Source organism: Haemaphysalis longicornis, unplaced genomic scaffold (genome assembly GCF_048455015.1).
Source record: "Haemaphysalis longicornis isolate Haplotype H1 unplaced genomic scaffold, Haemaphysalis longicornis Haplotype H1 scaffold_9, whole genome shotgun sequence".
NCBI classification, from domain to species: domain Eukaryota; kingdom Metazoa; phylum Arthropoda; class Arachnida; order Ixodida; family Ixodidae; genus Haemaphysalis; species Haemaphysalis longicornis.
In genome coordinates this window covers 60,642,561-60,662,179 of record NW_027526460.1, presented here as the reverse complement: position 1 = coordinate 60,662,179, position 19,619 = coordinate 60,642,561, and the positions used below count along the sequence as shown (strand labels likewise).

Here is a 19,619-nt window from a genome sequence, read left to right as displayed (position 1 = left end):
ACGACAGAAATGTGGGTCGTGACAACAGACTGCTTTGTCGTAACAACAGGACTTCTGTTGTCACAGAAAAGTTTTTTGTAGCACGACAGGAATTCTTGTTAGGTTTTTGCGGTATTCCTGTTGTGATTTTAGACTAGGATAAGGGAAAACAAAGGGGTGGACACACGGGTAATAAAAAAATATGCAGCAGTTGAGTAAGAAGTATATGTGTTGTTGGAAAACACTTGGCGAAATATATGAACGCGTTATTTAGTTAACTCCCGCTAAAACGAAGTCCATGGGGAGCGCAAAGCACTTCGAATTAACACAACTTCCAATTAAGCAATAATCACAACAACAGCATTGTTGCCCGCTACACGTATTCCTTGTTTGCTTTGAGAATCTAGACTTTCGTCGCCAAGTCCAGCGTGTACTACTCGGGTTCCCCACGCAAACTGCTCACACGGCGCCATGCGCAATAAAAAATGACATCCTTAAAAGAGAAAGATGCGTGCGCTGGCACGTGCCTCAACCGGCCGGCCGCTCTATCAACTGTGCGCTGCCTCGGTGCGATGGCGCCGAAATCAGTACAAAACGCAGCGCTGTTCAACTTCAAAAGTTTGATTTCTATCTAGAAATGACGGTCACCTCGATGCTTTTAATTCGACATAACTTCCCGTTAACCGATATAGTGGATTTTAGCTTCGAATTTCCGAACAAATTCTTCCATTTGACAGCATGCCAAATGGCCGGAACCGGCCGGCACGGAACTTCTGAATAAACAAATATTACAATTAGGCCGCTTCGGATTATCGCGAGTTGACTGCATTTGGTTGCAAGTAATTGATATCTGAAACGGAACAACAGAAACCGCACAGTCATTGCAGAAATCTTTAAAATGCGAAGAAAAACCCTCGCGTAATATGGTAATATCGTTGCTTATGAGTAAGGTGATGACAGCCTTGAGTTCTTGACATCCGAGAGAGTAAAAAAATTCTATCCACATTCCTATGGGGCGTTTACTCCTGCGGAGCCCGGGGGCCAAATCTGAATGTCTCCGCCTCATCCAGCTCGCAACACTGGGGCGACTGGAAGATTTAATTTGTGCTCACGCAGTTATTCCCACCCCCTCTTCAGTTTAAAAAAATTACAGCCTTTCCCCTCAACGTGAAAGCTGACGGAAGTGCAGAGAAAGTGATTCGCCATGATTGGCTGTAGCGTCATTATCCGCTCACTGCTACCACCCAATGCAAATCAAATTTCCCGCCTCCGCAGTGTTCGCGCGCCCCCTGCCCGAAGCAGCGCCAGCGGGAGTTCTGTTCTTTTTGTGCTTGCTTTTCTTCCCGCACCTTCCGGCTTTGCACTGCCACTTTTTTTCGCTTACTACCGCAAAAACCAACCCAATGAGCGTTCCGAACTAAATTAATGCCGGTGCTGCCGGTTACGTATATTTTGCGTCAAATTCACCTGCAGTTTTTTTTTTTTTTTGCTCTAAACAACGGGGAGATGTATGACAAGGGCCAGCGTTTCACGAGTTTCGAGCGGTTATGACTGTTTAAACCACTTGGCTGTCAAAGCCTCTGCGGGACGCCCTACGACGAAACGCCGGACTTTACTTGGGTCCGTTATCTCCCGGCAACGCCTGTTTCCGGCAGTCGTTTGACATCGACCGTTAGAGCAAGCTACGACGACAAGGCGAGCCCCTAAAGTGCTCTGCACTTAAAAAGCGATGACAACGGGAACGCTTAAGGGTAAAGTTGATGGTATGACAATTCACATGTTTCTGGGGGAAATTTTCACTCAGGCTTTTTTCAACTACGCCGACATTCCTGCTCACAAAAGCCTTTGCGTATGCCGCCAATTCATGCGGACATACCCTGCCGTGGGCGTCACAGAATAAAAGGAAAATGGCCGCAAGACGAATGGCGCGGAGCGTCAGCCCTTGACCCATAGCGGGAGCTGGACGGAGATTATTCACGGAATCCAGCGTCGCTCTAAACCTGCTCCCGACGGCGCGCACACGAAAGCGTAAACTGGATCTCGGAAAACCGCATCTTTAGACGATGCCTTTTTTTTTTTTTTTTTTTGGCCACCCGATGCGCTTTTAGATGTCCTTCACGACGCCGCTCAATCTCGCCGTGAGCTGTAGGGCCGAAAGCGCTGTCGCGCACTGAAATGGCTTCGTATAACACCGAAGGGATATACGGCTCGGCTATGCATAAAGCAGGTAACTAATACAAGTACTGAATGCGTCGTCATTAGGCGCGCTGGTAAATAGCGGGAAGTCCAACGTAATTACTGAAGCTGTGCATAACGGAAACCGCCTTCATGACATGTCGTTTGGGCGATGGAATCTTCATGTACGTTTTTGTAGCGTGAGCTACACTGGCCGAGGTTGAGCTGTTTCGTGCGGCTCCTGGACAGCCGCGTGGCGCATGCGCGAGGATCAGTGACGTCCCACGGCGCACAGAACGTTGCTCACTGCCCGGCGTCTCTCACACACCCCACGCGCCCAGCGTCTTCGCCGACCTCCGCTCCGCACGTGGCGGCCCGGTCCACTTGATGATCATGCGAGGGGTGGCTGGGTGTGGAACCGATGGCTCGTGCGTCGCAGCAGCACCGGCGTGCGCCTGTGGAACCACCTTAGCTCTCGGACGATTGGTGACGCTGCGCCGGAGCTGCTTGATAAATATGTGCATGTGTCACATAATGCGTATACAGTGCGTGTATCATTGAAGCAGCAGTAAGCATGATAATCAGGCTAATTCTAGACAACCAGGAAAGATAAGAATAACCAGCTGAACCTTATCTTGGCATAGCCGAGCTAGGCCACTGGTAATTTTTTTTTTCCCACGCACTGCCGCTAAGTTCTGGGAATAGGGAATTAAGCGCGCTTTGATTAGTGCTGAGGTAACAAAAAATCTTTCTGGATAATTGTAAAGTAACGAAAAAGCCTTAAAAACGTAAGTTTAACCATGCTTTAAGCACGCACGTCGCTCCAAGCCAACAACTAAGCGAGCAATTAAAGGGTTATGCTGTCCTCGCGCTTGGTGATAGCTTGCACAACTAACCTTACACGCTGTTTTCGACAACTGTTCATTAAATGCACGAAGCCAAATTGGAGCTGTGGGCAGAAACAAAGCTGTCACTTAATCGTCCGCCGCTGTTTGTGATGGTCAGTGCCACAAAGGGCGCGACACGGGTTGTACTCCGTCTCAGTCGCGTAGCTACGCTAGGAGTGATTATTGTGCTGAAGGCATGGTCGTAACTTCAAATTGGAGTCACCACCTACAGGACTAAACTCCCTTTTGGAATACTCCGAATGGATATTACGAACTCATAGTTTATTTCATCCCTTAAATATTTATAGCTTAAAATATTGTTTGCAAACAGACGAGAGAGCACAGACTGACACGGCATAAATAATTCTGTAATCCAGCATTCCGGAATTCCAAAGTGCGCGTGCATTTTACTACAGTTCCTGTCACTCAACCAACAACACAGACCTTATGAAGAGATACGCTCTATATGGCAACCTCGCCAACCACCGCACAACTCATACAGCGCGCGTAACTGACCATGAGCCTCCTCTGCCAGCGCGGAGTAATTAAGCGCGCTGCATGTACTTGGCAGCGGACATGTGCTCTAAACACGGCGCAAGGATACCCAGTAAGTTTTAATTGCGGCAGTAGAACCGACCAAACATTAGGGTCTGAACGGGCGCCAACTGCCACTCTCATCAGCGAAAGACTAATTGATTTGGCACGCTTCGCGATCAGTGTCAGCAGCACCAATTATAATGTATATCTGGCTGAAGAATGCGGGAGATACACAGGTGAACCATGTTGTGTACTGGCGCTCCGACATACAACGTCGGCTATTCTCTGAAAGCCTAGAAAACATTCTGAGTAAGGAGACCGGAAGACAGTCTAATTATGCTGGTTACTGCGCTATACATACGTCTAGGAAAAGGCAGAGACTTCGAGTTTTTTAGGGAGCAATTGAGACAAAATAGTATTTCGCTTAGCTAAAAATACCGCTTTGTCTAAACAAAAATATCAATTTTATCGCAAGCTTCAAACAAATAATAAGGATATTCCATAAGGATATTTCATAGGGATGTTCCACAAATGATAAGGATATTCCTTTGCCATAAAATCTACTTCCACCCAACACTTCACAGCTATTTCTTTCAGCCTCCATCAGCTATTTTTCGGCGCAGGGGTCATCTCAACAAAGTTAAGCGCCCACTATGTCACTCGTCCTTGTATGCACACTCATTCCTGCCCCCCACATCATAACTGACTAGAACAATTTGCTCTGACATACAGCAACCCGAACCGACATCACGAAATTTCAAGAGTTGCTTCGCCAGTTGTGATTCGTTGAATTGCATCGTTCCTTGAAATGTATTGTTGCGCACCTGCCTCTCCTCTTCTTTTGCTATTCGTCGCTTTTCTGTATTTAACTGGTTCTGTAGAGTAATCTCCTTGCAATCTGTAAGTGCCTTCTTGCGCAAGCGCAATCCGTTTATTTGTTCAAATGTTTTTTTTTTTTCTAAAACACGTTGCAGCATTCCTGCCATATTTTGCTGTAGCGAAGGTTTCTGTTTTCGTTTATCTTTTCTTTTCTTTTTTTCCATAGTCCCGAAGTTTTGTTCTTCGTTCTTTAAGATCTTTTTTTTTTCCTATTTCTCTAATACTGCTCTCACCATCTGTGTATTTTCAATCTGTACATGCCACCCCCCCCCCCCTATGTAATACGCTTCATTAAGGGCCTTCAGGTGTACTATGAAATAAATACAAAGAAAAAAAACTAACCCAGTTCCATTTGGCGTGAAATCTGCTGTAACAGTGTAACTGTGTCCTGTCTTTATGAAGTTTTCTTTTAGCTTCAGCACCTTTGCTGTGCGCGATGTTAGAGTCATCTTGGCGGCTAATTGTGATACATTTTTTTCCCCGGATAGTCCTGGTAAAACAACAGTTACAGCCGTTTTCTGTCACCACACTCCCTCCGTAGACGTTAATGTATTGACAGCAGACAGTAATTCTGCAAGTGTTGATCGATTGATTATGAGTTTTAACACGCCGACGCTACACAAGCGATGAGGTGCGCCGTAGTGGAGGGCTCCGGATTAATTTTGACCATCTGGCTATCTCTAACGTGCAACGAAATATCGAACACACGGGCGTTTTCGCTTTTCGCCTCCATCACAAAAGCGGCTGCAGCGGCCGGTAATCGAACCCGCGTCCTTGTGCTCAGCAGCACAACGCCTTAGCAACTGAGCCACCGCGGCGGGTAATTACGACAGGTAAATGAAACTTGGCGTAATGGCAGAATCGTCTCGGCGGATAATTTTCACAGTTCTTATACTTCCGATAGCACAACAGTTAGACCCGTTTTCTGCAATTAGACACCTTTCGTAGATAGCCGTGCTTCACTGTGGAACAATTAACAGGAAAAGCCAGCTTGCAAAGGCAAAGCTTACATCGAGCCCATTGAAGTCGGTTTCACCTCTGAACAAGCTGCTGGGAAGGCCAATTTTAAGGGCCAACAAAACCCGTTTTGTGTTAAAATATGAAAACCATAAGCCCTTTATTTTGAATGATTTTAAGTGCAGAGCACCTTAGGGGCTCGCCTTGCCGTCGTAGCTGGCTGTAACACTCGATGTCAAGCGAATGCCGGAATCAGGCGGCGCAGCGAGATAACGGAGCCAAGTAGAGCCCGGTATACCCGTCGTAGGGCGTCCCACAGAGGCTTCGAAAGCCAAGCGGTTTATATATTCATAAGCGTTCCAAACTTGTGAACCGCTGGCGCTTGCCACACATCTCCCCCTTGTTAAGCGGAAAGAAAACTGCAGGTACATTGGAGGCGAAATATACGTAATTAACCTGCAGCGCCCTCGTTCATTTAGTTAGGTTGTTGTTGTTGCAAACTTTATTAGATAGGATGGCCAAAGGCCAGGTGGGGGTTGGGGGGGGGGGGGGGAGGGAAGGGAGGACGGAGCACAGGTTTTCGCCCTAATCTCAGCACCGCTGACAGCCTCTGGCTCCTCAGACGGGTGATTAACCGGAAATACTCCCGACAACCCCCCGACTACCTTCTCGCACTAGATTTAAAGAAAGCCTTCGACTGCGTTAGCCAACAAGCAATCCTTGAAGAACTTGCTGAGGCATTTCCCAGCCAGAAAGCTCAAACCTGGATCCGAAACTTCCTTGAAGCTCGCCCCATTCAATTACACGGAACCTACCCCGGCTGGTCTCCCCGAGTCTTTTACCTTGATAGGGGTGTACCACAAGGCTCCATACTTGGCCCAACTCTTTTTAACTTAGCCATGACCAGAATAGCAAGACGGATCACCACTGAGTTCACAGCGCGCTTTACTATCTACGCCGACGATATTACTATATGGACCGAATCAGCCCAATACCCAAATCAAGACGCCATGATTACCGACCTCCAGTGCGCAGTGACGGGACTCGAAAAGGTCCTCCCCGACCTTGGCCTGTCCCTCGCACCTCACAAAACAGAATTCCTCGCCATCTTCGGCCGTCAACCCCCCACCGATTACGTGCCACCTCAAGTCAGTGTCGCCTCCATTTCTGTGTCAGCCAGACTGGAACCAATTAAACTCCTCGGAGTCTACATTGGAACCAGAAACAGCCCCACAATATGGCTTAATCGCCTTAAGCAGAAATGGAACTTCGTGCAGCACACCCTCCGACGGCTCTCAAACAAACATGGGGGAGCCAAACAAAAGGCTATCACCACCCTCGGCAGAGCAGTAGCGGTGGGCATTCTTTCGTACGGAGGGACACATTATGACCTCAACTGTACCCAACGACGCACGCTACAAGTTCTTCACAATTCCACCCTACGCACCATCACTGGCCTCCCACGTCATACAAAAATTGCAAACCTCCAACAAGCAGCGACCCTCCCACCAATCGACCGCATCATTCAGGAACAAACGGATCAATACAATTTTAAACGACAACTCACCCACCAAGGCGTGCTCCTCACCGCGTGGGATCAACGAAGCAATATTCCCTTACCTAATTTTCCAGCCCCAATACCCCCATGGCAGCGGCCCCACTTCAATCAATCCGTCACCTCTCAACCCGTCGCACGCAGGAAGCCCGAGCTTCGACAGCAACGCTGCCGACGTCTTGCCTCAATTAAACGACCGGGTGAAACTGACGTCTACACCGACGCTAGCCACATAAACCCACACGTCGGCACAGCATGGATCAGCCCGGACAATTTATCCATCATGGGAGCCCAATATCACCGTATTCCCAATATTTAGTTAGGAACGCTCGTTGGGTTGGTTTGAACGAGAGTAAGCAAAAAAAAAAAAAAGTGCCAGTGCAACGCCGGCACGTGCGGGAGGAAAAGCAAGCACAAAGAGAACAGAACTCCCGCTGGCGCAGTTTCAGGCAGGAGGCGCGCGAGCACTCCGGAGGCGGGAAATTTGATTTGCATTGGGTGGTAGCAGTGAGCGAATAACGGCGCTACAGCCCATTATGACGAATCACTGCTCTGCACTTCCGACAGCTTTCACGTTGAGTGGAACCGCTTTAATTTTTTATACTGGGAACCTGTTTTCGCGTGGCGGGGAAACGTGCTCCAGGGAGGGCGTGATACGACACCAGTCGAGACTGTCGTCAGGGCCGGCCCTAAAACAGCTCCGCTGATAAAAATGCATGCAGCAGTGGAGACTCCCCAGCCACTTTTCGGCAACTTTTCGATGACGTCACAGAATTTTGTTTGCATGATTGGCGGCTGCCGGCCAAGTCAACCGCCAAGACGCAACTGGGCGATTGTGATTGGCGTCCAATTCCCTTTGATCGCTTCACTCGAATTCTAACGTGCAGTTAACACACTGATAACCATTTTTTAAAGGCCGGGCCTTATTACGTCACTCCTGCCCATATTGCGTCACTGACGCGCGAAATTTGAAACTTTTTCAATATTTCAAACTTTTTTTTCGGTTACAAAACATCTTTCATGGCTAAAATGGAGCTGAGTGCGTTACCAAAGGCTTGTTATTTCAAATTTAACAAACTTGAAGTTCGTCTTCATGGTCCCTTTAGCCCGTCACTTCTGCCACAAGCTCGGACGTGTGGGCTGCAAGCGCATTTCTGCATGCAGGTGTGTGTTCGGCCGCACCTGTGCTTGCTCGCACACGCCAGCGCGCTCGCTTTGAACGGTGGGAGGTTTCGTCAGCCTCGATTTATTCTGCGGGCTAATAAGGCCGTATCGACCAGGCGAAGGGCAGCACGCCGACCCCGTCAGTGGGCCGCACTGCGGCCGCTCGGGACGTAGAGGTTATTATTAACGGCTACGAGCCGGCACTACGGTCGTTTGCGATTTCTGTTCTTCAGCGATATCTTTCCGTGTAACTGGAGGCTTCACGCGCACGCTTTGTTTACTCAAGAAGCATGCCAAGATTAAGCTTTGAAGGGCGACGCCTCATCAAAACGTTGTGGTAGCTTTTCTGGCTTAAACGGAAAGCTTTGGTTACAAAGTTGTCGCGGTTCTAAAACCTAATTTGATAGCAGGGCGAAAATGACCGCATAGAATCGCAGCAGTGGAAGCCTAATGAGTAATGAGCAGGCGACTTACAAGTAGTAGTAATTGTTGTGGTTCGAGCGATAGGAAAAAGAAAGGAAGTGCACCGCGATATTATTGAGCTCGGCGGGGAGCTCGCCTGCATACAAACCAGTACGAAGAAAGGGAAGTATAGGAGGAATAAAAGGCTGTTAGCGTAAACGAGCTTTCTTAACTATTTTGGCCACTTACAAAAGTAACAAAGCACGTTTACGCTGATAGCAGTGACGTTGACAGAAATATTTTTGAGAGGCGTTATATTCCGGTAAAACATTTTAAAAATACAGCCTGTGCCACACGTTTGTTTTTTGTTTGGTTCTTTTAGGTGCTTTTTCATGCTGTACCGGTTTTTACAACCTGTCATGCCGAGAAAAGACAGGAACAGCTAAACGTCAACGGAATTGAATAGCCGAAAAAATACAAAACAGCAGAAAGGACCCACATATTTTTAGTCTTGCACAAAACGAATGCTACAATGTATACCTGGGACCCGCAGTAAACGCAGCGGCCAAATTTCTTTTTTTTTTTCTCACTCTCCCTCATCATTTCCCTCTCTCTTTCACATCCACATCTTTTCAATGAGGTGTCTTCACGGTGCAGGAGTGTGTGCACACTGGCGGAAACGGAAACCGCGCATGAGCTACACACACAAAAAAAAACCTTAAACACCGAAAAAAAAATAAATTGCACAAAGAACGAAAAGAAGCCACACACTTTGAGTGATGCGCGCACAAAAGAACCAGAAAAACGTGCACTTTTACGCTCGTGCGCATTGCCGCGAAGCTTGACTCTTGGGAGCTCGACTCGAGAGTAGTGAAACGCAGTCACGACTCGGCAATTTTCCCAACTGCGGCGGCGTGCTTTCGTTTCCGGGATAGAGGGGAGCTTCAATGCCAAGGACGCACCTTGGTGTGAGGCGTGCATGGGAGGCGGAGCTCATCCAATTTCTCAGAGGCGTGCTTTAGAAGCCGTAGCTGCGACAGTGGTGGCTCAATATGGTTTCCTTTTCTTTGCGTCGGTGCCATTTGCTTTTATCCCTTGTGGACGCAGTGAGGAAGACGGTAATTCAATTCTGTCTTCTGAAAGGCGTGAATGAATTCGTAGAGGAAGTATGCTCGCTTCAAGGAAGAGCGCAGTTATTTCAGTTTTCTAAAGCCAGCTTACGTCGGCGATCAGTGAAAAGCGATCCAGGAAGATTGGGCTTGCGGAAAGCCCTCAAAGTCACACGATCCGCCGAATAACCGCGAAGCGTCGGAGTTGATCTGCGAACAAATTTTTTCTGTAAGGCCAGAAGTTTCATCTGCACCTACAGGGTGTTTTCCCGTTTGTACCGATACTCGTGTAGCCACATACTTCTGTGCTGCCAATTTCACCAGCAGAATTCTTGTTTTCATAATTACTTTCTTCTATCATGCATGAGCATAAAATCCTTATTTCAAGATATACAGTAAGTCCGTAACGTCAGTTACAGGAAACTTCAAAACTTGGGCGACATATTTGTGGCTTAAATCCGGAATAAGGAGTGGTGGTGGTGGTGGTGGTTGTTGTGGGAACAGGTGGAATTGGCCTGGCTGGATATGCCAGCAATTGCTCCGCCCAAGCTCCTCCTAATTAGCCAAAGGTAGTGTCCTTTTACCACAAGTTTGCCAGCTCCGTCTCCTCAAGGAAGCTCAGGAGAAGGCGTGACACTTCTCTTCGCAGCATCCAATGTCCCCTTGGAAAGACGATGTGGTCCAGAGTGCTGTGTGGGGCTGTCAGCTTTCGAATCGCTGAGAGCATTGCAGTCCGCTCGACATCATGCTCTGGGCAACACATTACGTAGTGGTGTACATCGCCTATCACTGCACATGACGAACACAGAGGCGATCGCGCGAGGCCCACCTTGAATAGCCATGCTGTGGTCTTCGCTGAGCCCGTTCGGATGCGGTACAGCAATGTTGCCTCCGATCTTGTAAGCCCGTTTGTGACGCAAGGCTGGTGATAGGGATTTTCAAAAGACTTGAAATGTTCGGCCACTGTTCGCCTGAAGTCGTTCCAGTGATTGGGGGAAACTTTAACTGTCGGTGCAAATTGCAGCGCACTCCGTGCAATCTGATCAGCGGTCTCATTGCCCTTGACGCCAACATGGGATGGAATCCATTGAAACGGCACATTGAAACCCTTGCTGCTAAGTTCTTGCACAAGCCGTAAGGAACGCTGACAGTCCTTTTTCGTGGGGATCCCACGCTGCAAAAGTTGTAGTGCTGCTTTTGAGTCAGTCAGAATTACAACTTCATGCGGCTTATACGACTTAAGTTTTCTCAAAGCAGCCGCGATGGCAATGCACTCGGATTCGGTGGAGGACACCACATGATCCAGGCGTGCTGCCCAGGAAACCGGGTTATTAGGAACGACTTACGCCGCTGCCCTAACCCCTCTGTACGGATCGACTGAGCCATCCGTAAAATTTTGAAGGTGATTGGGATAAGTGTTCTCCAAATGTTCAAGAACCAAAAATCTGGCTGCTTCCACTGGCGTGTTTCCCTTGACTCTCATGTGAGGGACATGTAGCTGACACTGCAGGCTCTCGTAAGACCATGGCGGCATTGAGATGGGAAGTTTCCCCGGCAACTGATGGCACAATATTCTCATAGTGTTAAGAGCAGTGTGCGCATGAGAAGCCGTCCTTGATCGAAGCCGCCGTATTATTGCTCTTCCAGAACTGGTCCTGAGACAAGCAATAGTGGAATAAGGAGAGAATGTGACCCGTTGGGTAATTATCAGGGCAGGACTATCCTGGACTGTCTTTTCCTTCCTTTCAGCCATATCAGGCTCATTGGAGTGGCTACCTCACTGTAGTTATCGTTTGGAATTGACCCTTGATTGCAAATTCGTTTATAATTCCAAAACGAAGCTAGTCATCAGTCGCGGCGGCCGCTTTTCTGATAGAGGCGAAAAGCAGAAACACCCGTGTGTACGAGATTTCGGCGCACCTTAAAGATCCCCGGGTGGCCAAAATTAATCCTGAGCCCTCCACTACAGCGCACCTCATCGCCTGCGTTCCGCGGGCGCGTTAAACACCACAATCAATCAATCAATCAATCAATCAATCAATCAATCAATCAATCAATCAATCAATAGATACCTCTGTTGTTTTTAGCGCGAGTGGTCAGCCAGAGCGATTACTATCCGTCTGAACTCGTTGCAGGCTTCAGAGTTCGTCCACAAGCATGTCTTCTCTATAAATGGATGGCTAAGTGAATTTATGCCACTTTATCGTGAAACAGCGATACGCTTCAGGAGTCTACAAATGATAGAGATGTAAGCGTTGACTCGCCACTTATTTATTGATTTGCAACACCGCTATAACGTGCCCGTCTAAGTTCGCTGAAAAGAAATCTAAAAACACAGACAATCAAACACTGCGTCAGCATGGGCTTAACAGGGTTCAAAATGTTCGAAATTATAGCATGACTTCCACGCACGATCAAGGCATGTTATCGAACATCCCAAAGCCGTCTGTACTCCCGCAATCCGCACCTGGAGATGATTGGCCGTGACGGCTCGCAAATTTACTTTTAAGTGTAAAAACGGTTTCAGCTACAGTGCGACCCTCCTTCAACTGGAGAAAAATTGGTCGCAGCGTATCCTGCCGGATGGCACTCCCAATGCTTTCGCTTAAAATTTAAAGACTGAAGCTCTAAATCTCGGCAATGGCGCCAATCTTGCCCAGATAGTCGAACAACGCCGCCAGTACTTTGCGTTGAGCTGGTGGAAATGGCCATGGACCAAGAAGTACTTTCAAGGTAATTGGTCCTGGGCTGAGGCGCTCTAGTTCTTGCAGACACGACTGAGCCTTGCGTGTATATATGCCGAGCATTCCGACAGCGAATGCTTCACGGTTTTCAGCGATCCGCAGTTGTCGCAGCAAGGGTTTGTGGTGACACCAAAAAGGTGTGAATTCGTAAACGCTGCGTTGAGACGAAGTCGGTGGTATAAGGTCTCTAATCGGCGAGGAAGTATCTCTGGCAGCCTCATCCTGAGCTCAGGTTCTATGTAGCGTAGGAAGGCATGGCGGGGCTCTGGAAGGAACGAGAGATGGTTCCGTTCTATTTAGACGAGCGCCTTAGCCATAGTTGTGGTATCACGCTAAGTGAAGAAAATCTTCCTCACATTGCGCATTTACGGGCCCCTGCGAGCCGGTCCATCCGCCTTCTCGTTTGCTAGAACACCAGAGTGACCTAAAAGCCACTGAAACGTTATACGGTGTGCAGCGTCGTTGGCAAAATATTGCAGGTATGGGATGTCACGAGAGGCATGTTCATGAATGCTGAAGCACTCGCTGCGTTTCAGGCTTATAAGATCCGCCTTCGAGTCCAGGTTATTTTTCTCTCTTCTTTTATTTATTCTCTTTCTTCTGCCTTGCAATCTAACGGGTCTTTTTTTTCCCCTTTTTTCCCTCCCCCCGCAGAGTAGCATGTCGGTGTCGAAATTCCGCCAAACATCTCGGCTTTCTCCTCTAATAAAGAGCCTTCTCTCTCTGTCTCTCAATGTTTTCGCCATATAGCCCTCGCTGATAGCTTTCCACGTATTTCATTAAGCTCATGATCCTAGCAGGCTCTCGACTGCTTATCGTCAGAACCATCGACGCATTTGTTGATACCTCCTTCGTACAAAGCTTTTCTCGAGTATTACAGCAGTTACGGTGGCGTAATATTGGATTACCATAGGGTACCACCGTTGTTTTCTGCACGTGGGCATAACAAAAAACGTTGAATGCTGCAGAACAATGTTACTCATGCGCCAGATGGCTGGAACTTTGAAGAAACGACTGTATTCTAGGTAGAGAGCTCCCCACCTGCGAAATAATGATGCTGATAACACAGCTGTCCTTTCTATAGCTGTAAAAATATTTTTACAAAATAAGAAAAACGAATCCCAAGAAACAGGCACCATTCTTCTACTTAGCCGAAGAAGACTCTAAATGTGTTTCCAATGTGCCTCGCCTTTGAGTACATGCTTTTGACACTGTTTACATGCCAGTCTCAGTCGCTTTTCTCATTGTTCCTTTTTCCATGTACGAGGGGCTTTGAACACCCCGTGCATGATAATGCCTATTTGATGGCTTCTGGAATGATGTCCTTAGCATAAATAACTTGGCCCAACTCTCTAACATGTGCTATGCTGGTCTCTGCCTCCAGTCATAAGGCGATAGACGGCAAAATCTACCCCCAGACTCAAGACACCAGTCCCCGCTTTGAGCGCGAAAAATAGGGCTAAACGCACTATGAGGGATTCAGTACTAAGGATGGACAGACAGGGGTGAAAAGTGCGGCCAAGAAAGCTTCTAAGCATAAGGTGGTGGTCTGCATAGTGAAATATCTCTGGCGCATGAAGGGGCAGAGGCTATCAGAATCGAACGCCTTCATGTAGTGTCCGTTCCAGTGTGTCTACTTAGTGTTATTAATTATTCACTACACAAACCACTACAAAGGCTCGCCCAATGACCTAAAGTAGCTAAATGCGAATGTAACAAGCCCTGCTTGTAATTGCAACCAACTGTTGCTGCAAGGAAAATGAAACCGCCTGTTAAGCACTCACACACGTACGCACTGCGGGTTTTATTTCATGCGGGGATCCAGGGATCCTCATCTGTGCAGGCCTGAAAGGCACCGCCGATTAATTGCCCCAAACCAAGTAATGCTTCCCGTTTATTTAAAATCATTAGCGAATATTTCTGAATCTATGTTTTAAAAATACAATCAAACACACTTCTGCATCTCCTATTCTGGTACAACATTGGAAAATGGTGTGAATTTGTGTAACCAACCCAACTTTCTGTAAGGTCCTCGATTTCTCTAGAAGGTACAAACTAAAGCGAATAAACTGGTTCGCAAAAAGGGGAAGTTAAATCAAGAGATAATATTTTATGATGACTTATTCAGGGATTCATAGATTAGGAATAAATGCCTATTTCAAGAATGGCGTTCTGGCACTTTGAAGGGACCCTGCGACACATTTTTCAACTACTTTTGAAATCTTGAAATGCTTGCCGGACGTATACAGTTAACCTAAACATCAAGTACTTAGATTAGGGAAACGCAAAGCACCTCAGCCACAAATTACTGCTCTATGCCCATCAGATAACTTATAAACTTCATCAAAAAATGTTTCTGTCTTTCCCGGTCTTGGCGTTCTTCAACCGCTGGAATTACGTCACCACAGCGGTCTAGCAGCTGTTGGCCGGCTTTCCTACAGTTGCAGCAATGAACGCATACGATAGCCACTTTAAAAAGAAAACCACAAGAGCAAAGCAGAAACGGAATGCGTATCCGCTGTGTCGAGCCAGTCACGTAGTGCCGCTCCGTGTTGGCGATACTATAGCTTCCAGATCCGAAGGAAAGAGGGAAAGCGTTTATCGGAAGCGTTGCATGGTCCCTTTAACCAAAATGGGAGACATGAAAACTTTCTTTATACGTTCTGAAAAGAAAAGCCAGCCATTTTGCTCAGCTGGTGAAGATCCAATGCCTCGGAAAATACTTAAGAGGGGAACATGAGACCAAACGATATTCGTTAAGACTGTTCTCGGGTCATGTTCGTTTGTCGTAACCCGTTTTCCAGGAGAAAATACTAGTGGAGGTTGTTTGGAGACGCGGAAGCTCAATTAAGAATGCAGGAGCAGAGGAAAAGAGACCCTGCCGTGTCTAGAAACTAGCGCTGAGCTTATTATTGAGCCAAACGATCACAACAAACCACTCCGTCTGCAACCAACGTCAACAAAGACAAGGCTTCCGCATACTTGTTTGCAAGCGCAACCCAAGCGAAAGGAAATTCGCTTTATCGGCCTTGTTGTTTTCAGCCATGCCTCGCGAAGCTCGGCAAGCCACTACTCCCTCGCGCTTGCTCTGTCCAGACAGATCCGTCTGCAGATAGATCCGTCAGATAGACAGAATAGTCTCTACCTCCCGCTTTGTCTTTTATGTTTCCAAACATGAGATAAATTTACATTATTTTTGCGGCGTGACGGAGATCCCAAGTTCCAATGTAAATGGTCTCAGATAATGATCTGAGGCCTATTTGTGGAAGGAACGTGCGTGAATTGTTGTCCGTAGTGCTCTGTACTGATCAGCTGTTGGTCCGAAGTTACTGCACAGCGCGATGTCCACGCCGTAGATGGTAAAGCGCACGTCGGGTATTTTTGCAGTCGACGATATTCAAGTTCAAGATTTTGGACAGATTGTCATTAACTTGTCGTATTGTCATTAACTTGTCGCTCAATCCGGCGTGCCGCGCATTCCCTACGGAGTTAAGTGGCTCTCCATCGGTTAAAACGTCACCGGAATACTCTAGCATGTACTTGAAGAATTGTATTCAGATTTGCCCTTTAATTTAACTGCCGCGAAGAACCACTTCACCGCACCTTGACAGCGTCAACGGAGAAGCTGACCCTCATCTAACTCACGTAGATTAGAACCGGCCCATATTATCCTATTCTTCTGCAGCTCCCAAAATAGAAACGCTGCATAAAGGTGGCGAGTGACAATCGACCACCGTCAACCCATTTCAGCGCACTTATGTTTTGGACATTCGTAGTGACAGGGCCGGGTAGGACATTTCAACCTGTTCCAAACTAACCCAACTAGTGCGTTTCAGGATAGGAGCTTTCCTAACACCAGTAACGAATGGCGCCAAACGCAGCAGCTAAGGAATTCTCTGCCTGAGTAAGTCGAGGCATTAACCTTTGCTAGAACAATGAATTCATCCATTATCTCAGCAATGCGCATTCCAACCATATACGCAAAGCTGGTGTGAGTGGACGAATTTATTCCTTATAAAATTTTCGAATGTTCCCGGCACCACTCCAGAGTCCTTCCGTAACAAGTATGAATTATTGATCAAAACAAGCATGTTTACAAGCCTCCGGGAATATTTTTGTTGAATAGGACAATGCCATAGCGGTTGCTCGTGCACTCACCCAAGGCTCTCGCGGCCGGATCGGGTCGTCGTAGATATCGTTTCCGGGCTCGTCAGTCTCCTGTACGCAGAGGGTGCTGGTTTGCTGAGTTGGCGCATCCCTCAGCACTGGAGGGTCAACCACCACCAGAGCCAGCTCCTCTTCTGCGTGGCGCTCGGACGTTCCCATGTCGATGTCGATGACCAGTCGGTAGCTCGTACAGGGTCGAGAGTAGCGGACGGCGCAGCTCACCGTCAAGCTGTAACAGGCGGGGCAGGAGGCAGCAGAAGCCCTACAGCAGTGAGAGCCCCCACCGTCCGCTGCTGCCAGTGCTCTCAGACCGTGTCGCCGCACGGTTACGTCTCTGATGAAGCTTCCGTAGAGCTTGACGAATGCCGACTCTCCGTCGCTTCCAAGAGGTGTCAGGATCTGAGCTTCAGTACGGCGAGCAAATCGGAACTAGTCAAGGATTGTGCATCTAACTTGTCAGTTCGGTGGTTCACGAAGTCCTTGCAAAACGGCACTAATTATGCGCCTTAGGTAGCCTTTGATACACCATGAATGTAAATAAACTTCAAAATGTTTGTGTGACAGCAACGCAAACGATTAGGCATTAAGCGTAAGATTTTTGACAGCTGTTTCACCGGAAACTTTCTTAATCTTCTCCGCAGGCAAGACGTGCAAGGTGCATCTCTACCTTGTAGTTATTCCGCTCCTAACTTAACCGCTTCTTTTCATATGAACGTTTTAACTGTGTCTTTAAAACACGTCTGTCTAGCGTTGCCTATATTGCGTCTGGCTAAAAACATTAACACTCGAACCTTATGGACAGAGCAGGCTACCGCAACAGCTTATGCTCACGGCACATGCCTTTAAATCACTGCAAACAAAGGACGCAATCTTCCCAAGAGAATACTGTGGGCCGAGCAGTTCGTTGTCATCATTTGTCGAAATTTCTCTTCTGTAAGGTGTTTTGACCAGTCCTACTTCAGTTCACAAAACACCTCTCTAGTCGCCGTGCACACCGACAGATCGACCCGCTTCACATCTACACGGAACTAGAGCAGGCTGCAAACGCCCACACCAGACAAGAAGTGTAACGGGAACTTACACTGCTGACGAACAAGTGTAACGAGCACTCACACCAGTGGAGAACTAATCTCTCTTCGAAGAGCACTCACACCAGTGCATAACAAGTGCAACGGGTGAAGAACACCGGTGAAGAACAGGTGCAGCTGGAGTTGCTGATCACGGCCTTTCTTCCCTGGGGAGTTCCGCGCTGTTCGAGCCGTGGCAGCGAGATCTCGACAGCGTCTGTCACACGCGCGTGAGCCGTCGCACGCACGGAGCAGCACTCGCTCTATCGCGCGCGCGGACTTGGCACTCGTGAGCGGCGGCGGCGGCGTTGTACACGGCACGCACGCGTGTCCAGCGCGACGGATGTGGCATTCACGACGGGACTCGGGACGTCGTGTACGAGCCCGTGCCAGCGAGAGCTCGGCTGCGCTGCACGCCGCGGCCGCAAAAGGTCGCCGTCATCATAACGCTGCTTTTGTTTGCCTTGCTGGCGAGAAGAACGACGCCGGTTTCGGATTCGCGCTCGCCGCCACCATTTAAAAAAAAATGGCGGGAAAGGGGAAGATACAGAGTGGTAGAGGAAGCGTCACCACCCAGTTTAGTCAGGAAGGCTTAGGAGCTGGGCGAGGAGCAATCACGCAATCGCGTCGTGAGCGCACTTCCGCGGCATAAAAGAGCGCAGCTGTGCGAACCGACTGTCGAACGGCTTTACCGAAATAGAATGAAAAGAAAGCGGGCTGCGCGCTGAAGGCTCCGACTCGACGGTGATAAACGCGGAGAAGAAACGAAGCTCAAAACAAAGGGGGAGAGGGCGAAAGAAAAAGGTGAGAAGGGGTAACGAGACAAGAGGAAAAGAATAAACGGAAAGGAGGCGAAAAATGTAAATGGGAGGGAGGGCGTCGGGCACGCCCGCCGGCTGGCGGTCGTTTTGTTGCACGCGCAGTTACCGGGTCGCGAAGTGTCGTGCGCTTTGACCGTTCGCGGAGCACGCAAATTTGCGTTTAAAAAGGGGGCCCGTTTTGCTGAATAACCCGTCGCTTGCTGCCGACCGCTCCTCACAAATAGAGCTTAGTGGACTTACAGCGAACGGCTTAGTGCCAAGGAGGCCTACAAAAATGCTAGCACTGAGAGTGATTTCTTCTGGTTTAGTAAAGCGTCCCTGTGACGATTTCTATCGTAAATGTAGAATCACGAGGTTAGAGTATTGTGCAAAATAGAAAAAAATACCTGAAGGAAGAAGGGAGTACAAACGCAGTTGCGGCCCTGTGAAGTTTAGCATTGGGAAGGCGACCTGGATACGTAATTCATAAACCTGCCTTAACACCCTAATATATAAACAGAGAATGACAAAACGTATAGGTTACCAAGGGCGAGCTTTTTTACTGAGAAATACCGCATAAAGTTAAGCCTGATTAGACAGCCTTTCGTGCGCCGCGTTCACAGTGTGAGGATTGGAGATGAATTATGGTTGGTTTGGTCGATGGCAATAGACATGAAATTCAACGTTTTCGGTCGCTATTCTTTGAAAATTGCGGAGTAAATTCGGCAGACGCTGAGCCTGTAAAAAATATGGTGATATAAGAAAAACCTTTCTATGGTTTTCAAGTTTCAAGTTTCAAGTTTATTTGAGGCATGTAAATTACATGGCTATGGACGAGGGAAAAAAAGCCGCAGCTTAGAGGCTTGACAACGCTCCCTTCCCCTGAGCTACATCGGCAACAAGGGTAGCGAAGAGCAGTTAGCAAGAAACAAAACAGCAATGCAGTTTTTGGTGTAATCAAATACAGTTGAATACTTGTACATAGACGTACCATTACAAAATATTTTACATAAGAATTGAACAGAAATATATCCAACACAAGTGGTATCAAAGACATGGCAAAGAGAATGGCAGAGGTAGGGTTAACAAGAAGACATGTGAACTACTAAACGATAGGCAACCAAATTAATACATACACTGAAAGCACCTTATAAAAAGAAAGTTTTTATCTGTTGATAGGACGGCAAACGATCACAA

The 19,619-nt window shown here is 47.8% G+C and overlaps 1 protein-coding gene across 1 annotated transcript in view; it reads right to left on the bottom strand.

The window, feature by feature from the left end:
• The window catches only part of Lmpt (four and a half LIM domains protein limpet), a 347,866-nt gene extending 329,840 nt beyond the window's left edge, over positions 1–18,026 (bottom strand). The window contains exon 1 of the mRNA XM_077682881.1: positions 16,547–18,026. Coding sequence (XP_077539007.1) covers positions 16,547–16,714 — 168 coding nt within the window. The 5' untranslated portion in view covers positions 16,715–18,026. The remainder of the gene's footprint in view (positions 1–16,546) is intronic.
• Positions 18,027–19,619: the final 1,593 nt, after the last annotated feature.